This window comes from Babylonia areolata, chromosome 31, assembly GCF_041734735.1.
Source record: "Babylonia areolata isolate BAREFJ2019XMU chromosome 31, ASM4173473v1, whole genome shotgun sequence".
In the NCBI taxonomy this organism is placed as follows: Eukaryota; Metazoa; Mollusca; class Gastropoda; order Neogastropoda; family Buccinidae; genus Babylonia; species Babylonia areolata.
The window spans coordinates 22,052,557-22,077,191 of NC_134906.1; the positions used below are offsets into that span (position 1 = coordinate 22,052,557).

Consider the following 24,635-nt stretch of genomic DNA (forward strand, 5'->3'; position numbering starts at 1 on the left):
GCTGCCCCATCATCTGCACCGTTTCAGTGGCATTACTCCCACGCCGCTCATTTAGATTCCCCCCATACACGGCCACACCCGGGTTCGTCCGTCGCAGTTCCAGCGTCGGCAGTCCACAGGGAACCATCAATGTTAGGTCGCCGGGAGGCCACACACCAGAGGAGACCCTGCATGGGGACGGACTTCTTTTTCTTTTTTTCAGGGTTGTTTTGTTTTGTTTTTTTCTCGTCAAGGTGAAAACGCTTTCATCACCGTTATGGTAACGGCGCAGTTGTTGTAACAAGTGGCAAGTGTTGAATACGGTGTGGACGGAGATGGAGACAAAGAAAGGAGAACAGCAGTGAGTCAAGGTGTGGTTGTTGTGGGAAGTTGGGGGACTGACTGGGTTTGTTTTTGGTTTTTTTTGTTTTTTGTGTGCTTTTTTTGTTTGTTTTTTTAACAGATCAAGGTGAAAATGCTTCATTATGGGATATAACAAGTGATTAGTATTGCGCTTGTTATAACAAATGATTAGCATTGTGCTTTGTGTCAGAGTGGAATTGATGACACTTTGTGTCATAACAGGTGATAAGTATCGTACTCGGTGTCAGCATAGAACTGATGACACTTTTGTCATAACAAACGGTGCAGTTGTTGTAACAGTTGATAATCGTGTTGGATACGGCGCGGACAAGGGACAAAGAAGGGCGAGCAGCTGTGTGTCAAGGTGTGGATGTTGTGGGAAGTTGGGGGACTGCCTTGCATTTTGTTGTTTTTTTTTGTTTTGTTTTTTGTTTTTTTGGTGGTGGTCCTTTGTGAGGGTCAAGGTGAAAACTGTTTCATCACTGTATTGCAGGTGGTTGTAATGAGTGATAAGTGTTGTATATACTTAGCTTCAGCATGGAATCAGTGACGCTTTGTTATAACAAGTGATAGGTATTGTACTTTGTGTCAGCGTAGAATTGATGACACTTTGTTATAACAAGTGATTAGTATTGTGCTTTGAGTCAGCATAGAATTGATGACACTTTGTTATAACAAGTGATAAGTATGTCTTTGTGTCAGCATAGAATTGATGACACTTTGTTTTAATAAGTGATAAGTATCGTTCTTTGTGTCAGCGTAGAATTGATGACACTTTGTCATAACAAGTGATTACTATTGAGCTTTGTGTCAGTATAGAATTGATGACACTTTGTTATAACAAGTGATTAATATTGTGCTTTGTGTCAGCATAGAATTGATGACACTTTGTTATAACAACTGATAAGTATGTCTTTGTGTCAGCATAGAATTGATGACACTTTGTTATAACAACTGATAAGTATGTCTTTGTGTCAGCATAGAATTGATGACACTTTGTTATCATAAGTGATAAGAATTGTATACTTAATGTCAGCATAGAATTGATGACACTTTGTCATAACAAGTGATAAGTATGGTTCTTTGTGTCAGCATAGAATTGATGACACTTTGTTTTAATAAGTGAAAAGTATTCTACTTGGTGTCAGCGTAGAATTGATGACACTTTGTCATAACAAGTGGTAAGTATGGTTCTTTGTGTCAGCAAAGAATTGATGACACTTTGTTATAACAAGTGATAAGAATTGTACTTGGTGTCAGCATAGAATTGATGACACTTTGTTATAACAAGTGATAAGAATTGTATACTTGGTGTCAGCACAGAATTGATGACACTTTGTCATAACAAGTGATTAGTATTGTGCTTTGTGTCAGCGAAAAATTGATGACACTTTGTCATAACAAGTGATAAGTATTGTACTTTGTGTCAGCATAGAATTGATGACACTTTGTCATAACAAGTGATAAGTATTGTACTTTGCGTCAGCATAGAATTGATGACATTTAATTATAACAAGTGATAAGTATTGTACTTTGCGTCAGCATAGAATTGATGACATTTAATTATCACACGTGATAAGTATTGTACTTAGCGTCAGCATAGCATTGGTCATGCTTTGCTGTGTTCATGTGTGAAAAGGCCACACAAGTGAAAAGAGGATAAAGCATTCTGAGGACTTACGTAAAACGTATGAAACATCACCTGTATCACTTTGTAAAATAGTATGGGAATGATACACCAAACACAAAAGTCACAGTATACACTGTAAATGTACACACATAGTGACATACTTGCATGCATAAATGCAAGTACATACACATAGAAAAAAGTGAAAAGACGCTAAACTAAAGAACGAACGAACGATACACATAGAATTATACACAGGTACCAGCATATTTAAGTGTGATCATATTATCTCTGAACCAGCATTATTGGTGTGCATTTTAAATCTTTCACCGTATTTCGTTCTGGGTTATTGTTTTTAAGAACAGACAACTTGAGTTCAGGCGCCAGTTGCATTGCTTGGTTCTAACTTTTTGACAGTTACACGTGACTAAATGCCTACGTTGACCAAACTACGCTATTGGTCAGTTCCATGTGATTGGTCAGTGGAGTGATGGCCTAGAGGCAACGCGTCCGCCTAGAAAGCGAGAGAATCTGAGCGCGCTGGTTCGAATCACGGCTCAGCCGCCAATATTTTCTCCCCCTCCACCAGACCTTGAGTAGTGGTCTGGACGCTAGTCATTCGGATGAGACGATAAACCGAGGTCCCGTGTGCAGCACGCACTTAGCGCACGGCAACAAAAGGGTTGTTCCTGGCAAAATTCTGTAGAAAAATCCACGTCAGTAGGAAAAACAAATAAAACTGCATGCAGGGAAAATACAAAAAAAAAAAAAAAAGGGTGGCGCTGTAGTATAGCGACGCGCTCTCCCTGGGGAGAGCAGCCCGAATTTCACACAGATAAATCTGTTGTGATAAAAAGAAATACAAAAAAATACAAAATACTGCACACAGTTAGTAGCAGGTTACAACCATACTGGGCTCTTCCGTCCGAGCAATGCAACTGGCTCCAGGAGAGCAGAGAAGAATATCTTGGTCAGGTCTGGGTTACGCTACAGGCAGTCTCAGTAGCACTGAGTGGAGAGTTTTCCTAAGTCTGTGGAAAGATAGTGGACGGGCGCCATAGCCGAATGGTTAAAGCGTTGGACTTTCGATCTGAGGGTCCCGGGTTCGATTCTCGGTAACGGCGCCTGGTGGGTAAAGGGTGGAGATTTTTCCGATCTCCCAGGTCAACATAAGTGCAGACGTGCCAGTGCCTGAACCCCCTTCGTGTGTGTACGCAAGCATAAGATCAACTACGCACGTTAAAGATCCTGTAATCCATGTCAGCGTTCGGTGGGTTATGGAAACAAGAACATACTCAGCATGCACACTCCCGAAAACGGAGTATGGCTGCCTACATGGTGGAGTAAAAACGGTCATACACGTAAAAAGCCCACTCGCGTACATACGAGTGAACGTGGGAGTTGAAGCCCACGAACGCAGAAGAAGAAAAAAGAAGATGATAGTGGACATAGGGAAATTCTGAGCGTTGCTAAGTGCATGCTTATGTTTTGTGTGTGTTTGCAGTACACATAAAATCATGTATGTCTGTGTGTAGCCCTCCCCCCCCAGTGATATAAAAGCGTGTTTGTATCATCAGTGCCTTGGTCTCTGTGGAACTTATTGTAGGCGTTTTGGAAAAATACTGTGTTTACTTGTAACTGTGTGTTTTGGGCTCATAGTGAAGGTTGAATTACAAGAGTTTTTTTTTTACCTTTTTATTTTCCTTCATGGAAGAAGCAATGAAGGCTTTGTTAAATTCTCGACTGTTAGGATTTATTTTTAAACTGTTGTTGAAGTGCTGGACTGAAAACTTCCCTCTCTAACCACTTTGAGATGTTTTCTTTCATGTACTTAAAAAAGAGAATAAGTTATTGTTTTTAAATTTTGAAATGATGTGTTCTGTGTGATCATAGGGAAAGTCTTTGATGATACTCGTAGATATGATGTGAATAATGATGATGCTGGATTGGTGCATGTTGTTTAGTTGTTGTAAAACTGCCAAAGTTTTGTGCATATCGTCAGTGCCTTACTCTCAGTGAAACTAACTGTTCCAGCATATGTCCACCAGAAAAAAGTACGCACAATGAGTATGTCAAAGAACTGCACTTGGATGTCAGAAGACGGGCGCAATAGCCAAGTGGTTAAAGCCTTGGACTTTCAATCTGAGGGTCCTGGGTTCGAATCTCAGTAATGGCGCCTGGTGGGTAATCTCCCAGGTCAACATAAGTGCAGACCTGCTTAGTGCCTGAACCCCCTTCATGTGTATATGCAAGCAGAAGATCAAATACGCACGTTAAAGATCCTGTAATCCATTTCAGCGTTCGGTGGGTCATGGGAACAAGAACATACCCAGCATGCACATCCCTGAAAATGTATTATGGCTGCCTACATGGCGGGGTAAAAACGGTCATACATGTAAAAGCCCACTCGTGTACATACGAGTGAACGTGGGAGTTGCAGCCCACGAACGAAGAAGACGACGACGGTTGTCAGCAGACCGTGAAATAAATCAATCACACTAGTGTCTGTACTGGGTGTGTAGTGAAGAGGTTCTTTGTACTGAAACACAGCGGTTAGTTTTTGTGTGTGTGTGTGTGTGTAGTTTTGAGAGACATATCAACATTTGCGACATGTGCTGAGTTGAAAACAAATGTATTGGTATGTGTATCTGCCGTCTTATTTGTGCTTTGGTTGTCGTTGTTATCGTAGTTATGTGTAGTACTAGAATTGTGTTGTGATTGTTGTTGGGTTTGTTTGTTTTTTGTCCTTGTTAGGTGCAGTTTGTTATTCTTGTTGTTATGTGCAGTGTGTTAATCTTGTTGTTATGTGCAGTGTGTTATTTTTGTTGTTATGTGCAGTGTGTTATTCTTGTTGTTATGTGCAGTGTGTTATTCTTGTTGTTATGTGCAGTGTGTTATTCTGGCTGTTATGGGCAGTGTGTTATTCTGGCTGTTATGGGCAGTGTGTTATTCTTGTTGTTATGGGCAGTGTGTTATTCTTGTTGTTATGGGCAGTGTGTTATTCTTGTGTTATTCTTGTTGTTATGGGCAGTGTGTTATTCTTGTTGTTATGGGCAGTGTGTAATTCTTGTTGTTATGGGCAGTGTGTTATTCTTGTTGTTATGGGCAGTGTGTCAATCTTGTTGTTATGTGCAGTGTGTTATTCTTGTTGTTATGGGCAGTGTGTTATTCTTGTTGTTATGGGCAGTGTGTTATTCTTGTGTTATTCTTGTTGTTATGGGCAGTGTGTTATTCTTGTTGTTATGGGCAGTGTGTTATTCTTGTTGTTATGGGCAGTGTGTCAATCTTGTTGTTATGGGCAGTGTGTTATTCTTGTTGTTATGGGCAGTGTGTTATTCTTGTGTTATTCTTGTTGTTATGTGCAGTGTCTTATTCTTGTGTTATTCTTGTTGTTATGGGCAGTGTGTTATTCTTGTTGTTATGGGCAGTGTGTCAATCTTGTTGTTATGGGCAGTGTGTTATTCTTATTGTTATGGGCAGTGTGTCAATCTTGTTGTTATGGGCAGTGTGTTATTCTTGTTGTTATGGGCAGTGTGTTATTCTTGTTGTTATGGGCAGTGTGTTATTCTGGCTGTTATGGGCAGTGTGTTATTCTTGTTGTTATGGGCAGTGTTGTTCTTGTTGTAGTGTGTTATTCTTGTTATGGGCAGTGTGTTATTCTTGTTGTTATGGGCAGTGTGTTATTCTTGTTGTTATGGGCAGTGTTGTTCTTGTTGTAGTGTGTTATTCTTGTTATGGGCAGTGTGTTATTCTTGTTGTTATGGGCAGTGTGTTATTCTTGTTGTTATGGGCAGTGTGTTATTCTTGTTGTTATGGGCAGTGTGTCAATCTTGTTGTTATGGGCAGTGTGTTATTGTTGTTATGGGCAGTGTGTTATTCTGGCTGTTATGGGCAGTGTGTTATTCTTGTTGTTATGGGCAGTGTTGTTCTTGTTGTAGTGTGTTATTCTTGTTATGGGCAGTGTGTTATTCTTGTTGTTATGGGCAGTGTGTTATTCTTGTTGTTATGGGCAGTGTGTTATTCTGGCCGTTACGTGTTGAGCAGACCTTGACCAGTATTATTTTACTTGTTGGTATTTTATTTGTTTTTTTGACAGAGAAGAAGAGAAACGGTTTATTCGATCTTACCAGTGATATTGTGTTGATGTGTGATCTCTTAGTACACGTGTGTATGTTTGTGTATGTGTAGGGCATACACACTGTGTGTGTGTTTGAACCTGTGCAGGTATACACACAATTTGTTTGGGAATATATTGTGTTTACTTGTAACTGTGTGTTTAGGCAGTGAAAGGCTGATTTATGAGAGTATTTTTTTACTTTTGATTTTCGTGAAAGGAGCAACAAATGTTTTCTTCTTCTTCTTCTTCTCTTCTGCGTTCACTCGTATGCACACGAGTGGGATTTTACGTGTATGACCGTTTTTACCCCGCCATGTAGGCAGCCATACTCCATTTTCGGGGGTGTGCATGCTGGGTATGTTCTTGCTTCCATAACCCACCGAACGCTGACATGGATTACAGGATCTTTAACGTGTGTATTTGATCTTCTGCTTGCATATACACACGAAGGGGGTTCAGGCACTAGCAGGTCTGCACACATGTTGACCTGGGAGATTGTAAAAATCTCCACCCTTTACCCACCAGGCACCGTCACCTTGATGCGAACCCGGGACCTTCAGATTGACAGTCCAACGCTTTAACCACTCGGCTATTGCACCCGTCAAAAGTTTTGTTAAAAGTCCAGTTTGATAGGAATTTACTTTACTTTTAAACTGTCGTCATGTTTGGACTGAAAACGCCGTTCAGTCATCGCTTTGAGATGCTGTTCTTTTCTGTACTTAAAAACAGAATAAGTTTGTTGTTTTCACATCTTAAAATATGTTGTGTGTGACTGAGGGGAAGATCTTTGATGATAGATGTGATGTGAATAATGATTATGCTTTTTGTGATGTGAAAAGTGATGCTGCTGGATTTGTGTGTGTGTGTTGTTTTTTGCCAAATAACTATGCTAGCGGGTCCACTGGAACCACTCTTAGCAGTGGTCAAAAGGAGGAAGCTGTCATGGTTCGGGCATGTGACACGCCACAATTCACTGCAAAAGACAGTTCTACAGGGAACGCTAGAGGGTGGTAGGCGAAGAGGGAGGCAAGCCAAATGCTGGATGGACAACATCAAGGAATGGACCAATATGGATAGCGCTCCGCTGATACGACAGGCAGAAGATAGAACCAGATGGCGTCGTCTGACTACGGAATCGTCCCTCATGTCTCCTCTACGCCCATCCCGGGCAGGAGAATGAATGGAATGGAATGGAATGGTTGTTTTTTGTTGTTGTGAAACTTGGTGAAGTTTTATGCAGTGTTGTTCTTCCCATTGTTTTTGTTGTTTATTGTGTGTGTGTTTGTGTGTGTGTGTGTGTGTATGGTTGTGTGTGTTTGTGTGTGTGTGTGTGTGTATGGTTGTGTGTGTGTGTTTGTGTGTGTGTGTGTGTGTATGGTTGTGTGTGTTTGTGTGTGTGGCTTTGTTGGGTTTTGGGGAGTTTTTTTTATTGTTGTTGTTGTACATTCCAATGGTAAAAATGTCTTTGTATCTGACTTTGTCCTTTTAACTTTGTCGTCTGTCTCTTCCTTGGTTTCCTGTATGGCTGGTCCATTCTCCCGTTGTTTTTTGTTTTGTTGTTTCCTGGAAATCCTGGAATATGTTTTTGCCTTCTTCTAGACTTGATGATTGAACACTTTCGGCAAAAGTGGTGTTCTTTTTTAGCACCCAGTACATGTAAGGCGCCTTTTGGGTTTTTGTTGTTTGTTTGATTGCATTGTAAATCTGGCTACGTGCGTGAGAAATAATGACATTGATTTATTAAGAAAGGAAATGAATTCGTGTTCATTGGTAATGAATTGGTGTACATAGGTCAGATTTATACAGACCGTGGTTAGGTTTGTGGATTGTTATTCATGATAGATTGGTGGGTGGTGTGTATGTTTGTACGCAGGATAGAAACACAATCCGATTTGAGTTGAGGGACTGAGTTGTTAGCTCTGTGCCCAGACCCTCGACTTGGGAGGACCAGTGGATTGTGGTTTTTCTGGCCTCTACCCTTTGACGTGTCTGGCTAGGGTGGCCCTACCAGGAGCATATGGCTTGAGCTTCTCCTGGCATATAGCTCCAGGGGTCTCTGAGGCCTGCAAGCAGCACCCACCAGAGCAAGGTGGCACATCCCTCAGGCACTGGTCTACAGGTGGTCAAAGAACTGAGTCACGTCTTGTCTACAGGTGGTCAAAGAACTGAGTCACGTCTTGTCTACAGGTGGTCAAAGAACTGAGTCACGTCTTGTCTACAGGTGGTCAAAGAACTGAGTCACGTCTTGTCTACAGGTGGTCAAAGAACTGTTGTCTACAGGTGGTCAAAGAACTGAGTCACGTCTTGTCTACAGGTGGTCAAAGAACTGAGTCACGTCTTGTCTACAGGTGGTCAAAGAACTGAGTCACGTCTTATCTACAGGTGGTCAAAGAACTGTTGTCTACAGGTGGTCAAAGAACTGAGTCACGTCTTGTCTACAGGTGGTCAAAGAACTGAGTCATGTCTTGTCTACAGGTGGTGGTTAAGGAACTGAGTCACGTCTTGTCTACAGGTGGTCAAAGAACTGAGTCACGTCTTGTCTACAGGTGGTCAAAGAACTGAGTCATGTCTTGTCTACAGGTGGTCAAAGAACTGAGTCATGTCTTGTCTACAGGTGGTCAAAGAACTGAGTCATGTCTTGTCTACAGGTGGTCAAAGAACTGAGTCACGTCTTGTCTACAGGTGGTCAAAGAACTGAGTCATGTCTTGTCTACAGGTGGTCAAAGAACTGAGTCATGTCTTTGTACAAGACTCAGAATGTTTCATAAAACCACTGTGTAGTACAGCTTTCTCTTGTTACAGGTGTGTCTTTTTGTTTGTGTAATCTCACTGACATAATCTGAAAACCTACACGTTTTTGCTGCAATTTGAGTTACAAAGAAAAAGGTGTTTTTGTTTTTGTTGTTGTTTTTTCAAGTTCTGCAGTATCAGTATTTTGAGTTTGTCAACCCTCTGAGGTCCGCTGGGCTAAAGGCAGCAATGATATTCATCGGTCCTACGTTTGCGAATGTTGATGTAACAGAAGTTCTGTTTTTCACGAAGTTTGCTGTGCGATTTCCATGCCCTCATGTTCTCAGTCAGTCTTTTCAGTCGGGGGAATGAGAGGAAAAAGTCGGTCTGTGTCCCATGACCGCCAGGAATGTAGAGTGTTGGAGGTGTGTAACAGTGTTCAGCAGTGCGGTCCCCCCCCCCCCCGCCCCCCCCCCACCACCAAACCAGGTTTCTTTAACAGTGATAGTAACCTACCTATCATACGTACCTGTTACATAACCCATTGTGTTGGACAAACGTTGCTCGGGTTTTTGTTTTTATTCATTTTTAATTCATTCTTTTGGAACAATATGAGGTTTGAAACTGATACAGTTGGTAAATTCTGTTATCGAACACCACGATTTGTGTCTTTTCTTTTTGAGTTCTGTTTATACTGTTCATACTGATGTTGGCGACACTTTTCTAAGATATTAATTCTCAAATGCGAGAAGTTATGTAAACTTGTTTATTTTTTAACTTTTTTTTTTTTAAAGCTGCTGGAGATTGTAGTTCTCTGGAGGAAATGTGCATTTTGCAATGTAGTAGTAGCAACTTTTTTTTTTTTGATCGGTTATTGCGGAGATGCACACAATAAGAAAACAGGAATTTATTTTTAGCACTGTGGGGACTTAACTCTGCGTTTCTTTTCATATATTTTAGCATACTCAGCTGACTGCCACCAATCGGTGTGCTCTTTTGTCTGTAACCGAATCTGTTGTTTGACGATTTTTGGTTATAAATAATAACCCACACCCCTACCTTGGGGAAAATCTGTGCTAGAAATGCTTCATCTTTCCTATTGTCCAGTTTCAGCCTTTTTTTTTTTTTTTCCTTATGTCATCAGCTCTTGCTTTCTGTCATGTATTTTAACATGTTGGGTTGTGTTTTTTTTTTCGTCTGTAGAGTGCTCAGAAGTTGTCCAGAATGCTCTACCCGGGCAAAACAGTGAGACTTAGCCTTGGCTGCCAGTTTTGCAGTTCTTTCATGGTATTCTCTGTTGTGTTTTTTTATTGGTTTATTTTTGTGAATTAGATTTTCTTAATTTCCACTTTTTTCTATGTGATCTGGAGGTGATAGAATAGGTGAACTATCTTGTACTTCCAACAGAATGGCCAAGTTGACAAGCGTGAACTAAAGTGCTGTAGTTGTTTATCAGTGGTAAAGTTGTGTGTGTGATATTTGATTTAATAGATTAATCATCAGGTTTTTACTAAGGTGATGTGTGTGTTTCATGTGTGAAACAAGAGGCAGACAAGACAAACTGTTCAGTTTTTACCGGGTAATGTGCATCTAATGCTATACAACTAGCATGGTTTTGATTGCCAGTACATGCAAGAGAGGATGTGTGCCAGTACATACCTATGATGTATACTAATTGTACATGTGCCTGAAGTGTGTATGGTTTGTTTTTTTAATGCATGGGTCTGCAATTTTTTTTTTTTTTTTTAATGAAAACGTTACATATGATTTAGTAAATAAGAAACAAGTGAGTGCAGTTATCACGTACCTAACTTCAAATGAAGGATGTGATGTTTGGCCTGTTCCCTGTGCCGTCCAACACCGTGTGGAGATGAACAAGGGAAATGTGTGAACAAAAAACAATAAATAATAGAAGAAATGTTGGCACTGTTTGTGGAAGAAGCGATGTCGATGTAACTCCATGCCCCATGGGGATTCATTTTTTGGCAGTTCTGTGCTGAAAAATGTCCTTTTCTATTTATCTGTTTCTTCCCCCCCTTCTTTATCTCTTTCATGTTTTCTGCTTTTCCTGATCCATTCATCTGTATTTCATCCTACAACTCCATTTTTGTCTCTATTAGGTTTCGTTATTGAGAAGTTTTATATTGTGAATGTTTCTGGTGTCCCAGGAATTGTATTCATGGCTGATCACATTTTCAGACTGCATGTAGATTTGTGTGTGTGTATTTTTGTACTGTGTGTAGTTCTAACCACCACTACCCCTGTCTCTCTTCGTGTCATTCCCTCTCTTCCTCCGTCTCAAGGTCTGCCGATATGAAACGCGCTCTCTCTCTCTCTCTCATGCCATACACAGAGAATTGGCTTAGCAAAGTGATCAATTTATCTCACATAAAACAACAAAAACATCTATAATTGGTACAACCAGCCGCAAAATGAAGATTGCACTCAATCAGCTTGTCACAGTTTGTAACATTCATCAAAACCTGCTCTTTGATCATCGCCAGAACGCTGCAGTCAAGCCAAAATGATAGAAATAATAATAATATGCAGCTATGTTAGTACATCATCAGTCACCATCTCTCTCCACACTGACTTGAGAGAACTTTCACCACATAACCTGGTGATGGTAATAAATTAATATTACACTGAAATATTATATTTTCAAGTAGCTCAACAAATCTTCACACTAAGTGTTTTGTGAAAATCGTGTTAATGTTTGTTTTTTTTAATCTACATTTCAAATACTATGCATAATTGGGGAAAACTTTCATTTTGTTTTTTTAAATTCACAGTCATTCAAAATATACAACTGGAATCAAAATTAAGAACAAACCTGCAAATGACATCTATGAAAACGTGATAAATACATTACATCTTCACCATAAACTGAAGGTCCCCAAATTCCATTATGGCAGAAAATAAAATATGTACAAACATCTGATATACATTTCATTATGTACAGATAGCTTGAAACATGTTTTCTAGGCAGTGTAGCACTTTCACACAAAGCACAAGGACAAAAAAACACATGTGACCTTTCATTCCATTTTCAGTCATAAGCTTTCATCACTTTTTCAAAGACTACACAATGCATCTCCTTCACAATGCAAACATTAAAAAAAATACTTTAAAGAGAAAAATGGAAAATAGTTCTGATGAAAACTGAAAAATCTAAGTTTCTTTCCCCAACCCCAGGTTAATTTCATACAATTTTTATCTCCTAAAACCATTTATAAGCAACCACCGGTTGTCTGGGTAAAGTCGTGTTTATAAGGAAACGCCAGTGGATTTTTATCAGAAACTGCACTTCACACCACTCAGGTTTCAAGGAGACATCAAAGCATGGAGAATGATCCATATACACTACACACCTGTTTTAAAAGGGAAAAAATGAATAACTACAGTAACAAAAAAAAACAAAAACAAAAAAACCCCACTGCTTGACCTCTGCATAAGCTTAGTCAGGTTTTACTCATCTCACAACTGCCAGAGACTTGAATCATCTCACAATTTGTCAGAGACTAGTATTGTAGTATGTATCCGTTTGGTGTCAGAAAAGGAAGGATGTTCAGTGCAGAGCTATACCGTTGGGTTATAAATGAATAAATAAAGCAGCATGTATGCTCCTGTGGTATATCTAGACTGTACAGTGCACAACGGTCCTCCCACCATCTCAAATATTACAGGGATGACAACCTGAATAGGCTTTGTCAGGGAACAAAAATACCAAACAAAAAAAGAGTAAAACCATGTTGCCATCACTCACCATTCACACAAAGAATGAACAGTGGAATATAGAATATTTACAGTCTACTCTTTCAATTTCAGACACACATTTCAACCACATACGACACACACACACACACACACTCGTGTGAGCGCGCACACACACACAGTCCTTCAGACAAGCAGTTCACAACCACGCACTCAATTCCACTCCCTTCTCGACAAAGGAGTGAACACAACACTGAACTCTTCTTTACCTCTGTACACCCAACTCTGCAATCCACCACCTGGACATTACACACACTGTACGCAGCACTAAAGAGATGTGAACACCCATTCTAATGAAACCCTTTTCTTTCCCGCCCATGCCAAACAGTAAGTCGAACCTAGCACGCCATGTAACCTCATCACAGGTTTCTCCACACAGACTTGACATGGCTGGATTTCTTGTGGCTTCACAGAAGAGAGGTCATCACACACACGCACATGTATGCTAGGAAGATGCCTGACCAGCAGCATAACCCACTGCTGTGTACTTATCAGAGTGGATTTCTTTCTACAAAGTTTTGCCAAGAGGACAATCCTTTTATTGCCATGGGTTCTTTTTCAGTGCGCCAAACACGTGCTGTACATGAGACCTCAGTTTATCATTGGATCCGAATGACTGCATGCTCAAGTTTGATCTTCCAGTCAAACTAGGGGAAAAAGAGTGAGACCAGTCTTCAAACCCAGACCTTCATGGACACTGTACCGGCAGACAGGCACTGTGGCCATTCTGCCACCTTCCTCCACGATCATCTCCATTTGCTGTCAGTCCACGTCTGTCTTACTCTCCACACAACAATGCACACTGGTGACATTCCCCTTGAACGAGCCCCAATCGCAGCACATTGAGGGATGAAAAACGCTGAATTTACACAACTCCTGACCAGGTTTCTGACCTGAGAAGCCATGAGAACCAGCCAATGGCAAGTGCTGACGTTTAACCAAGGTGGTCACTGGCCTCTCGTTACCCATCGCCCCCATGAGCTGACGTTTCACAGCAGAATTCAGGTTGCATTCTAAGAGCTGAACAAGACCCTGGTGACTTGGTACTCTGCTTCATTCATTGTGTAAACTTGGAGTTTCTTCCATTCACCTTGTGCTGCTCACTTGTATGTCCACAACTCCAGCTCCAAAATATCTCACTCCTCAAGTCCATACCATGGCCCACAGGTCGATCAAAGCAGGTGTGTCAGCTTCATGCAGGCTTTCCATGATTCCCCAAGCTGTGTAGATTGTTCTGACAATGATCAGTCTACTACATGAATGCAGTCAGTCCCAAACTGGACACTGCAATACTACGGTGGCCTGGACCAGTCCTGTTACATCTTCAAAGTGTGGGTGCTGCTCCCTTCTCTTATCTCTCTGTCAGTTTGAACTGAACAACAGCGGGCGGAGTTATTATGCCACATCATGGAAACCATTCCAAGCCAACAGACTGACTCACAATGACAATTTAAAAAAAACAAAAGCACAGAGTTTACAAGTCTGCAAGATCTCTTTCAACTAAGGTGTTGGCTACAGGAACAAACACCTCATGTACTTACAACCTCATGTAGTTTGCAACACACACACACACACAACCATTCTCTGTGAAGACACACACACACACACACACAACCATTCACTGTGAAGACATGCACACACACACACGCTTCAGGGAAGTCTTCAAGATCAGACAAATAAACCATCAGTCTGCAAACACACACACACACACACACACACACCTATCAACTGTTATTAACAATAACAAGATGACCCCAAACAGAAAAACCAGAACCAAAGGAACTATCTATCCCCTGCCCACTAAAACCAGCTGAACAAAATATCTGTGGTGGACCTGTACAAGCATGCTCCAATGCCGTGAATGGTGCGACAGCCCTACAGATCTTATCACAGGCGTCTGCTTGGCCCAGCAACCCAGGCTGCAGTGGATGACACACTTCATACACACACATACATACACATGTACACACATTCTAGCACTCAGACTGTGCACACACACACACACACACACATGCGCGCTGAAGTCTACAAGCTGGTACTTTTCCTCAGAGACTGTGCACACACACACACACACATGCGCGCTGAAGTCTACAAGCTGGTACTTTTCCTCAGTCAAGGCACAGTGCCTTTATGCTCCCAAGGCGGCAGAGACCCACACACTATGTCAAGTCTCACACCCCCATCTCAATGCATGACTACAGCGGGAATAAGCCCTTCAGTCCCTCACTGACAACCAACATGGAATGATCTGCACATAACTCCATGCAGACAGCATCACGGAAGTGACTAATATCCAAACACTTTTTTTGTTTGTTTGTTTGTTTACAGAAAACAACAGAATGTCGACAAAGAATCGCCTTCAATGAAATGACTTTGTAACATTGTCCACAAAAAGATGTGACAGACGAGGACGACAAAAAAAAACAAAAAAAAAAGACCCAAAAAGGAATCACAGAAGCTTGGAGCAGAGCTGGTATCAGAGAACACGATTCAGCCTACCTACCACACACTACATTACAAAATCATGACCCCCCACCCCCCATTTTCCAACAACATGCAATCAACTTATGGGACCTCATTGACACTTTCTTGGGACCTTGTTAACACCTTCTTTAGTTTAACATCTTCTCTATTAGTGGTATCAGACGATCTCATAAACACAAGGTGGCACTATCAGTCCTGAAAAAAAACCAACCCAAAGCAATCCATAACAGCCTCACAAACACAAGTGGCTGACGAAAGACAACACAGCAACACAAGCGTTCACCTGCGTCGTTCCCTCCCTCCAGCCAATCACCTGCTGTCATTCTGGCAGTCTTCATCTTTCTGACAGGCTTTGGGAGTGAGGGACTTGAAACATTCCTGTGTGAAGTTTCCACTGTGTAGAGACTTGTACGATTTGTGCGTACCTGTCACACGACGTGACAGAAACCACACTCTGAGCGCACCATCGCAGCCATGTGGACGTGTCACAGTTCACAACACCTTGCCCACAGCGTGACACTCAAGACAGCTCCATGCAGGCAAACCTTTGATAGTGACATCAGCTGTGTACGCGTCACATCGGACACGGCCCCATCGTCACACACTCACTACAACAAGCAGGTGTAGGAATACACGGACAGTCATACCACTTCATGACTTGCACAGCTTCCTGACAAGCTGACTTTGAATTCAGAATTCTTCCCCCCTGCTCCCCACACACATGCCACGCGCATGAACCCTTTATCAAGTGACCATTCTTTTTTTTCCTTAAAAAAAAAAAAAAAAAAAATCTGTTTCTCAATGGAATACACACTTTTTTCTTGTAACCACACTGTATCAGGTCTGTAGTATGTCTCTCACTCCCAGCGGCGTGAACCACCTGATCACACTCTGAAGTGCCAAATCGGTCCCTTCACACAACAGTAGCACCACCGCCACCACCACCATCCTCCCCTTCCTTCTCCCGGTCTGTGCGCATCATGAAGACAAAAACGCAAACGAAGAGCCTCTGATACGTGAATGTCAAAACGCAAAATTTAGAAGTCACCCCCCTCCCCGCCCCACCCCCTCCCCAATACCCTCCTCCCCCCGAACACTAAATATGACTGCCTGCACGACGGGGGTAAAAACAGTCAAAACACATAAAAGCTCACTCATGTATACGAGTGAAGATGAGAGTCGCAGCCCCCAAGCGATGCCTGGAGAGTCTTACAGGGATGCTCATTTGCAGAACTTTAAAGCGTCCTCTGATTTCTCCTGTCAAAAGAAAGGAAAAAAAAAAAATCAACAAAGTTTTTCACCATCACAACTTCAGGAAATGTCTCCGCACAGCACGTGTGCTCACTGCCTGCCGCTGTCCCCTGTTGCCAGCCAAGCCCCTCCCTGGTCTTCCAAGCACAGTCAGTACACTCACACCACACAAGGGGAGCAGACCTGTCGTGCTCTCAGACACTTTGCTGTAGTGCCGGAATCACACAAACTCTGGCCCTCAGACACTTTGCTGTAGTGCCGGAATCACACAAACTCAGGCCATCAGACACTTTGCTGTAGTGCCGGAATCACACAAACTCTGGCCATCAGACACTTTGCTGTAGTGCCGGAATCACACAAGCTCTGGCCATCAGACACTTTGCTGTAGTGCCAGGAATCACACAAACTCAGGCGTCGTCTCAACAAGCAGTCTCTGCCTCTCCCTCCCTTCAGCCAAGAAACCAGTCAGAACTCCTCAAGTCTTTTCTTTGCAATGTAAAGCTCATTTGCTCCAACGTCTTCTATCTGTCACACACATGCACACACACAAAAAAAAGGTGCAAGAGATACTTTCATCTTACATACCATATTTTTTCTTCTTCTTTTTTATTTTTTTTATTTTTTTTTAACTGAAATGTATTGATGAAAAAACTTAACGAGTCTTTTGTAAGCAGAACCAGTGCAAAAGTCTACGCTGTGTCTTCAACATCATCACTTTTCCTCCCACTACGAGTCTGCGGTTCTCTTTGGACGTAGAACGCAGAGGAGCTTAAGGGGGGTGGGGAGGTGGGGGGGCATCTTCAGGACGAAATGGGGGTGGCTGTTCCTTGGAGAAACCTCATTCCTTGATGGTGAAGGTAGTGGGGGAACGGGGGGGTGGGGGGGGGGTCGTTATCTTTTGACAGGGAGAAGGAAGGGCTATTCCTTCGGGGTGAGGGTGGGGGGGACTGGAGAGGGAGAGTGTGGGGGAGGAGGGTCGTACCTTGGGAGACCTGCTGATCCTTCTGGGGAGAGAGGGGGTAAGGAGAGGTGTGTGGAGGGGTCGCTGTTCCATGGGGCTGAGGAGAAGGAGCGTGGGGGGTGAGGGGGGAGGGGGGGGATATACCTTGCGGGGGCTATGATGGGGAAGTTTGTTTTTTGTGGGGGGAGCAGGGGTGGGGGGGGAGGGCTGTACTCCATGTAAGGGTAAAGGCGGTGGGGGGGGGGTGGTTCTTCCTTGGGGAAACATTTCTTGAAAAGGAAGGGGTGATTCCATTGCTTAAAATGGAGGGTGGTGGGTTTGAGAAAGCAGTAGAACGCTACTCCTTTTGAAGGTATTAAGAAGGGGGATGGTTATTACTTGGGGGGGAAACATGATTCCTTGACAGGTGGGGGGAACGGGTTGGGGAAAGCGAGTGGAAGGCTATTTCTTTTGAGAGTAAAGGAGAGATGGCTATTCCTCGGGGAAACCTTATTTCTCAAGAGCAGAGGGAACGGGTTTGGAGAAAGCTGGGTGGATGGAAAAGGGCTGTTCCTTGCTTGGGAAGGGTAGGGTAGGGTAGAGACATGCGGGGAAAGGTGACGGCGACGGCGACGGCAGCTGTGACTGCTGAGGGTTGCTCACTCCTTGGGGTCCTTCTTGGTGTTGGCCACCTCCCGGATGGAGGTGATGGTCTTGTGGAACCAGGTGTTCTTGGAGGCCTGCAGCTCAGTGAGGGCCGCGTTCAGCTGGTGCGTCAGGTCCTGCTTGCGGCACTCGGACTCCACCAGGGCCAGCTTCGTCTGGGCCAGCTCCAGCTCCAGCTCCCGCACCTGGGGGGGGGGGGGGCCAGGTGTTAACAGGTACAGGCACTGGTGTGTGTGTGTGTGTGTGTGTGTGTGTGAGCCTGGTCGCTATTCTCCAGGATGCTTGTCTCTTTCTCCATCCGTTTCATTTCCTGTCTCTTTCCCACCTGTTCCTTCATCTGTCTCCTCTTTCCCCACCTGTCTCTCTATCTCTTTCCGACCCGTCTCTTTCCTGGTCTCTTTATGTCCTTCCCACCTGCCCCTATCTCTTTCCCAATTGTCCCTCTCTCTTTCCCACCTGTCTCTTATTCTCTTTCCTGTATGTGCTTTTATCTCCTTCCTGTTTTGTTATCTTTTTCTCACCTTTCTCTTTAGATATCTTTAGATATATCTTTCCCACCTGTCTCTACCTCTTCCCCACCTGTCTCTATCTCTTTCCCATGTCTCTACCTCTCTCCCACCTCTTTCTCTCTTTCCCACCTGCCCCTATCTCTTTCCCAATTGTCCCTCTCTCTTTCCAACCTGTCTCTTATTCTCTTTCCCGTATGAGCTTTTATCTCCTTCCTGTTTTGTTCTCTTTTTCTCACCTGTCTCTTTGGATATATATTTCCCACCTGTCTCTACCTCTTCCCCACCTGTCTCTTTATATCTTTCCCATGTCTCTACCTCTCTCCCACCTGTCTCTTTATCTCTTTCCCATGTCTCTTTCTCTCTTTCCCACCTGTCTCTACCTCTCTCTCCCACCTCTTTCTCTCTTTCCCACCTGTCCCTTTCTCTCTGTCCTACCTGTCTCTTCAGAATGGCAGCATCTGTGTTCTCCTCCACCTCATTGTTTTTGGCCTCGGCCAGCTTGATTTTCCCGTCCGTGTCCAGCAGCTTGGAACAGGCGTCACAGTTCTTGATCTGACACTGACAGAGAAGAAAGAAGAAGATCATTTTGCTTTTAGTCATCCTGTCTATCAACAATTCACTGCTGGCAGAGAGAGAGAGAGGAGAAAAAAAAGAATAATTTTGCTGTTAATCATCCTGTCAAAGAACAATTCACCGCTGAGAGCGGGAGAGAGAGAGAGAGAGAGAGAAGAAAAAAAGATAAACGATTTGCTTTCAGTCATCCTGTCAATGAACAATTCACCGCTGAGAGCGAGAGAGAGAGAGAGAGAGAGAGAGAGAGAGAGAGAGAGAGAAGAAAAAAAGATAAACGATTTGCTTTCAGTCATCCTGTCAATGAACAATTCACCGCTGGGAGAGAGACTCGGAGAGAAAGAGAGAGAGAGAAAGAGGGGAAAAAAAAAGAAAAGTATCATTTTGCTTTCAGTCATCCAGACAGAGACCAATCCACTGCCTTCATTATCTACTGTGAAAAACATATCACAGTTCTTGATCTGACAATGAGAGAGAGAGGGAAAAGAAAAAAAAAAAAGATATGTTTTCCTTTCAGTCATCCTGTCAATGAACAATCCACTGCCTTCATTATCTACTGTGAAAAACACATCACAGTTCTTGATCTGACACTGAGAGAGAGAGAGGGAAAAGGAAAAAAAAAGAGATATGTTTTCCTTTCAGTCATCCTGTCAATGAACAATCCACTGCCTTCATTATCTACTGTGAAAAACACATCACAGTTCTTGATCTGACACTGAGAGAGAGAGAGGGAAAAGGAAAAAAAAAAGAAAAGATATGTTTTCCTTTCAGTCATCCTGTCAATGAACAATCCACTGCCTTCATTATCTACTGTGAAAAACACATCACAGTTCTTGATCTGACACTGAGAGAGAGAGAGGGAAAAGGAAAAAAAAAAAAAGATATGTTTTCCTTTCAGTCATCCTGTCAATGAACAATCCACTGCCTTCATTATCTACTGTGAAAAACACATCACAGTTCTTGATCTGACACTGAGAGAGAGAGAGGGAAAAGGAAAAAAAAAAAAAGATATGTTTTCCTTTCAGTCATCCTGTCAATGAACAATCTACTGCCTTCATTATCTACTGTGAAAAACACATCACAGTTCTTGATCTGACACTGAGAGAGAGAGAGGGAAAAGGAAAAAAAAAAAAAGATATGTTTTCCTTTCAGTCATCCTGTCAATGAACAATCCACTGCCTTCATTATCTACTGTGAAAAACACATCACAGTTCTTGATCTGACACTGAGAGAGAGAGAGGGAAAAGGAAAAAAAAAAAAGGGTATGTTTTCCTTTCAGTCATCCTGTCAATGAACAATCCACTGCCTTCATTATCTACTGTGAAAAACACATCACAGTTCTTGATCTGACAATGAGAGAGAGAGAGGGAAAAGGAAAAAAAAAAGAAAAGATATGTTTTCCTTTCAGTCATCCTGTCAATGAACAATCCACTGCCTTCATTATCTACTGTGAAAAACATATCACAGTTCTTGATCTGACAATGAGAGAGAGAGGGAAAAGAAAAAAAAAGAATCATTCTGCTATCAGTCATCTGGTCAGAGACCAATCCACCTCCCTCATTATTTATTGTGAAAAACACATCACAGTTCTTGATCTGAAAATGAGAGAGAAACAAACTGAGAGAGAAACAGAGAGAGAGAGACAGAGAGAGAGAGAGAGAGAGAGAGAGAGAGAGAGAGAGAGAGAATCATTTTGCTTTCAGTCAACATAGCAAACAACAATCCACCACTACCCTAATTTCTTGTGAGAGACACATATACAAAGAGAAAGAAATGACAACAAAATAATTTCACACAGAGAAATCTGTTGTGATAAAAAGAAATACAAATACAAATTATCAATTATCTGGGTTGGATTTCTTCATCATGGAATTGCAGTTATTTTTTATTCATTTATGTGGAGTGATGGCCTAGAGGTAATGCATCCGTCTAAGAAGCCAGATAATCTGAGGGCACTGGCTCGAATCACAGCTCAGCCGCCGATATTTTCTCCCCCTCCACTAGACCTTTAGTGGTGGTCTGGACGCTAGTTATTCAGATGAGACGATAAACCAAGGTCCCATGTGCAACATGCACTTAGCACACGTAAAAGAACCCACAGCAACAAAAGGGTTGTCCCTGGCAAAATTCTGTAGAAAAATCCACTTCGATAGGAAAAACAAATAAAACTGCATGCAGGAAAAAAAAAAAAAGGATGGCGCTGCAGTGTAGCAACGCGCTCTCCCTGGGGAGAGCAGCCTGAATTTCACACAGAGAAATCTGTTGTGGCAAAAAGAAATACAAATACAAATTATCTTACTTTTAGTCACATCATCATCCATGAACAATGCACCAAATCACATTCACAGTGAAAGACACATCAAAGGCCACAAAAAAATAAAAATAAAAAAGGGACAGAAGAGAAAACTCCCTGGTTACCTCCCCCTAAGAGCGGGGGTGGGGAGGTGTGGGGAGTGGGGGGTGGGGGTTGCCATGGTACCCACCTTTATCCTCATCAGCTCCTCTCTGGCCGCCTTCTGCTGGGACTCCAGACGCTCACTCAGCTGAGAGCAGATCTGATCACACACACACAGAGAACATTATGTCATGTATGTGCAGACCTGCCAGTGCCTGAACCACCTTCCTGTGTATACGCACGCAGATCAAATACGCACGTTAAAGATTCTGTAATCCACATCAGCGTTTGGTGGGTTATGGAAACAAGAACATACCCAGCTTGCACACCCCCGATAACGGTGTATGGCAGCCTACATAGTGGGGTAAATAAACAAAACGGTCATACACGTAAAATTTTACGTCTGTCTGAGTGTGTATGTGTTGTGTTTGCCTGAAATCTGATTGAATGAGACCGGAAACAAATGATAAGCGCCCAGTGGCAGCTATCAGTCGGCTCTACCCAGGTATGCAGCCTGTTGTGTAAATGACCCCGTGTTTGTAAAGCTCTCAGAGCTTGGTCTCTGACCGAGGATAGGTGCTGTATAAGCATCCATATCATCATCATGTCAGCTCACTGTTTCTCACATGCAATCATACTATGTCTGAACAAAAATGAGAAACAAAGAAAAGAAAACAAAAAAAAAAACCTGCACTAACACAATACAAGAAACATCCAAATTTTCGTTTTGTGGACCTCCTTTCAAGGATGAATAATGTGAAAAACGACGTGTGAAGGATAACATGTTTTTATGTGATGCAAACTACTCTCTCTCTCTCTCTCTCTGTGCTTTTGAGCATATGTTTGTTCATATGTCTGTCTGTCTGTCTGTGTGTCTGTGTGTCTGTTGCACATCCAGAGCATGAGCTCAACAGACTCCGTCAAGGGCAGAAAAGAAAATGATGAGATATCAAGGCACCGTTGCATCTCTTCATCAAATACATCAGGATAGTCTGTCTGTCAGCTGGTGGTGCCAGAATCTATCACGTCTCTTCCTGGCAGTCCTGGTGGGTGTGTGGATCCGTTTGATGGCTGTGCAACGCACGTCAGTCATGTCTCTCTCTCTCTCGTTGAAGCAATCATACTATGTGAGCGCAAGTCCAGCCTATGTCCTCAGTTTTTTCAGTTCAAATGACAAACCAGTGAAGCCAGGGAAAGAGGGGTTGACCAAACACGCAACATTTCAAGTCCCACAACCCAGAGGATACAGGTAGGATTGATGAAGAAAAGGAAACTTGCGAGAGTGAACAGAAGGCAGATTTAGTTCTTTTAAATTCTGCTTCAATCCCAATTCTCTGTAAAGTTCTTTTCCTTCAGTTTAGACCAAATATTCACAGAGAGAGAGAAAAATCGTTTTTTATTGGTGGGTATGCAAAATGAATTTGTTGTAGCCGTATTTCTGGTATGCCTGTACAAGCAAGTGTGTGCATCTGTGTGTGTCTGTACCTGTGTCAATGTGTGTCTGTGCGTGTGTATGTGTCTAGACACGAGGTACAGAAACCACACTTGGCTGGATACATAACATCAACAACAGTAAATGTAATAACAGCAATAATAGCAGTAGCAATATGTTTTACTCATATAGTGCTTCCTCAGTGGCATTTAAACCAAGGTACAGGAACATTAAAAAAAAAAACATTTTTTAAAAAGAGGATACAAACTCTGCACACAGTGAAAGGACTCAAGTTTCAAGTTTTAATTATCCTTTCACTCCTATTGGAGTATGGAGGATTACTGCAAAATAATGTTTTCATGCCCAGAACAAACATTTCCAAATACACAACAATGTCACATTAAAGTTGAGAAAACACAAATGTCTTTTAACTCCAAAAGTGTAGCTAGGCAACATTTACAAATCTAATCATCTTACTTACAGCTAAAATGACTTTTTGGCCTCCTTTGAGCATATTACAAAAAATTAAAAACCGATTTTGGAGACAAATATTTTTTTTAGGAACATATCTATTTCGTAACTGATCCTAACCGGGACATTCCATTATGAAATGAAACTCATCCCCAATCACAGACCTGTTACAAACCTTACAAAGCCGTAACTCTCGTGGTATGCCTTTGTGTCTCCCTGTTTCTATTTCCAGCTTATGATTACTACTTCGAAAATCTGAACGCCCACATCACCCATGGCCAGAGACACGGAAGCAGACTGACAGACTGACATCAGCACAGCAACAATCACCAGCCAGCCACAACACTCACCTGTTTGTAGTCCGCTATAATGGCCGAGTTCCTGGAGCTTTCCTGCTCAGCTCTCTCCAACTCTCGGCGACACATCTCTTTCAGCTGTCGACAATTTCAGATTCAGTTTCAGTTTCTCAAAGAGGCGTCACTGCGTTCAAACAAATCCATACACGCTAACACATGGTGTTGTGTCCTTAGAAAAGTCGCTTTACAACAATTTCCTCACTCCATCCAGGTGTGAATGGGTACCTGACCTAACTACAGTATATCTCAACTGTCTTGTTTGAATATTCACTATATGCATGTTTGCTGCATAAGTAGTTTTGAATATTTTCTGTGTTTGAATGAATGGGACTGTAGTGTACTGACTTCCATTGCATGTTACTTGTATGTTTTGTCAAATGAATGGGACTGTAGTGTACTGATTTCCATTACATGTTACTTGTATGTTTTGTCAAATGAACGGGACTGTAGTGTACTGACTTCCATTACATGTTACTTGTATGTTTTGTCAAATGAATGGGACTGTAGCGTACTGACTTCCATTACATGTTACTTGTATGTTTTGTCAAATGAATGGGACTGTAGCGTACTGATTTCCATTATATGTTACTTGTATGTTTTGTCAAATGAACGGGACTGGTGTGTACTGATTTCCATTACATGTTACATATATATTTTGTCAAATGAACGGGACTGTAGCGTACTTATCTCCATTACATGTTCCTTGTATGTTTTGCCTCAGTTTAAATGCACGCCTTCTTGGGGCAAAGGCTTCAACAAAAACTGTTCAAACTGGTCAAGGGAGATAATTAACAGTAGGAGATGACTGGGCCTCCCCTTCCAATGCCGACCTCTACAGGCTACACACACAGTGGATGTTAGTTCACCTCCCCTTCCAATGCCGACCTCTACAGGCTACACACACAGTGGATGTTAGTTCACCTCCCCTTCCAATGCCGACCTCTACAGGCTACACTCAGAGTGGATGTTAG

The 24,635-nt window shown here is 42.3% G+C and overlaps 1 protein-coding gene across 4 annotated transcripts in view; it reads right to left on the reverse strand.

Annotated features, from left to right (window-relative positions):
* Positions 1-15,846: 15,846 nt before the first annotated feature.
* LOC143276200 (rab GTPase-activating protein 1-like) overlaps positions 15,847-24,635 on the reverse strand; it is a 56,876-nt gene continuing 48,087 nt past the window's right edge. For all 4 annotated transcript variants that reach the window (XM_076580649.1, XM_076580648.1, XM_076580646.1 and 1 more), the window contains 4 exons: positions 23,659-23,742; positions 21,494-21,565; positions 18,876-18,998; positions 15,847-18,116 (listed from right to left, as the gene is read on the reverse strand). In XM_076580649.1, coding sequence (XP_076436764.1) covers positions 17,925-18,116; positions 18,876-18,998; positions 21,494-21,565; positions 23,659-23,742 — 471 coding nt within the window. In that variant the 3' untranslated portion in view covers positions 15,847-17,924. The remainder of the gene's footprint in view (positions 18,117-18,875; positions 18,999-21,493; positions 21,566-23,658; positions 23,743-24,635) is intronic.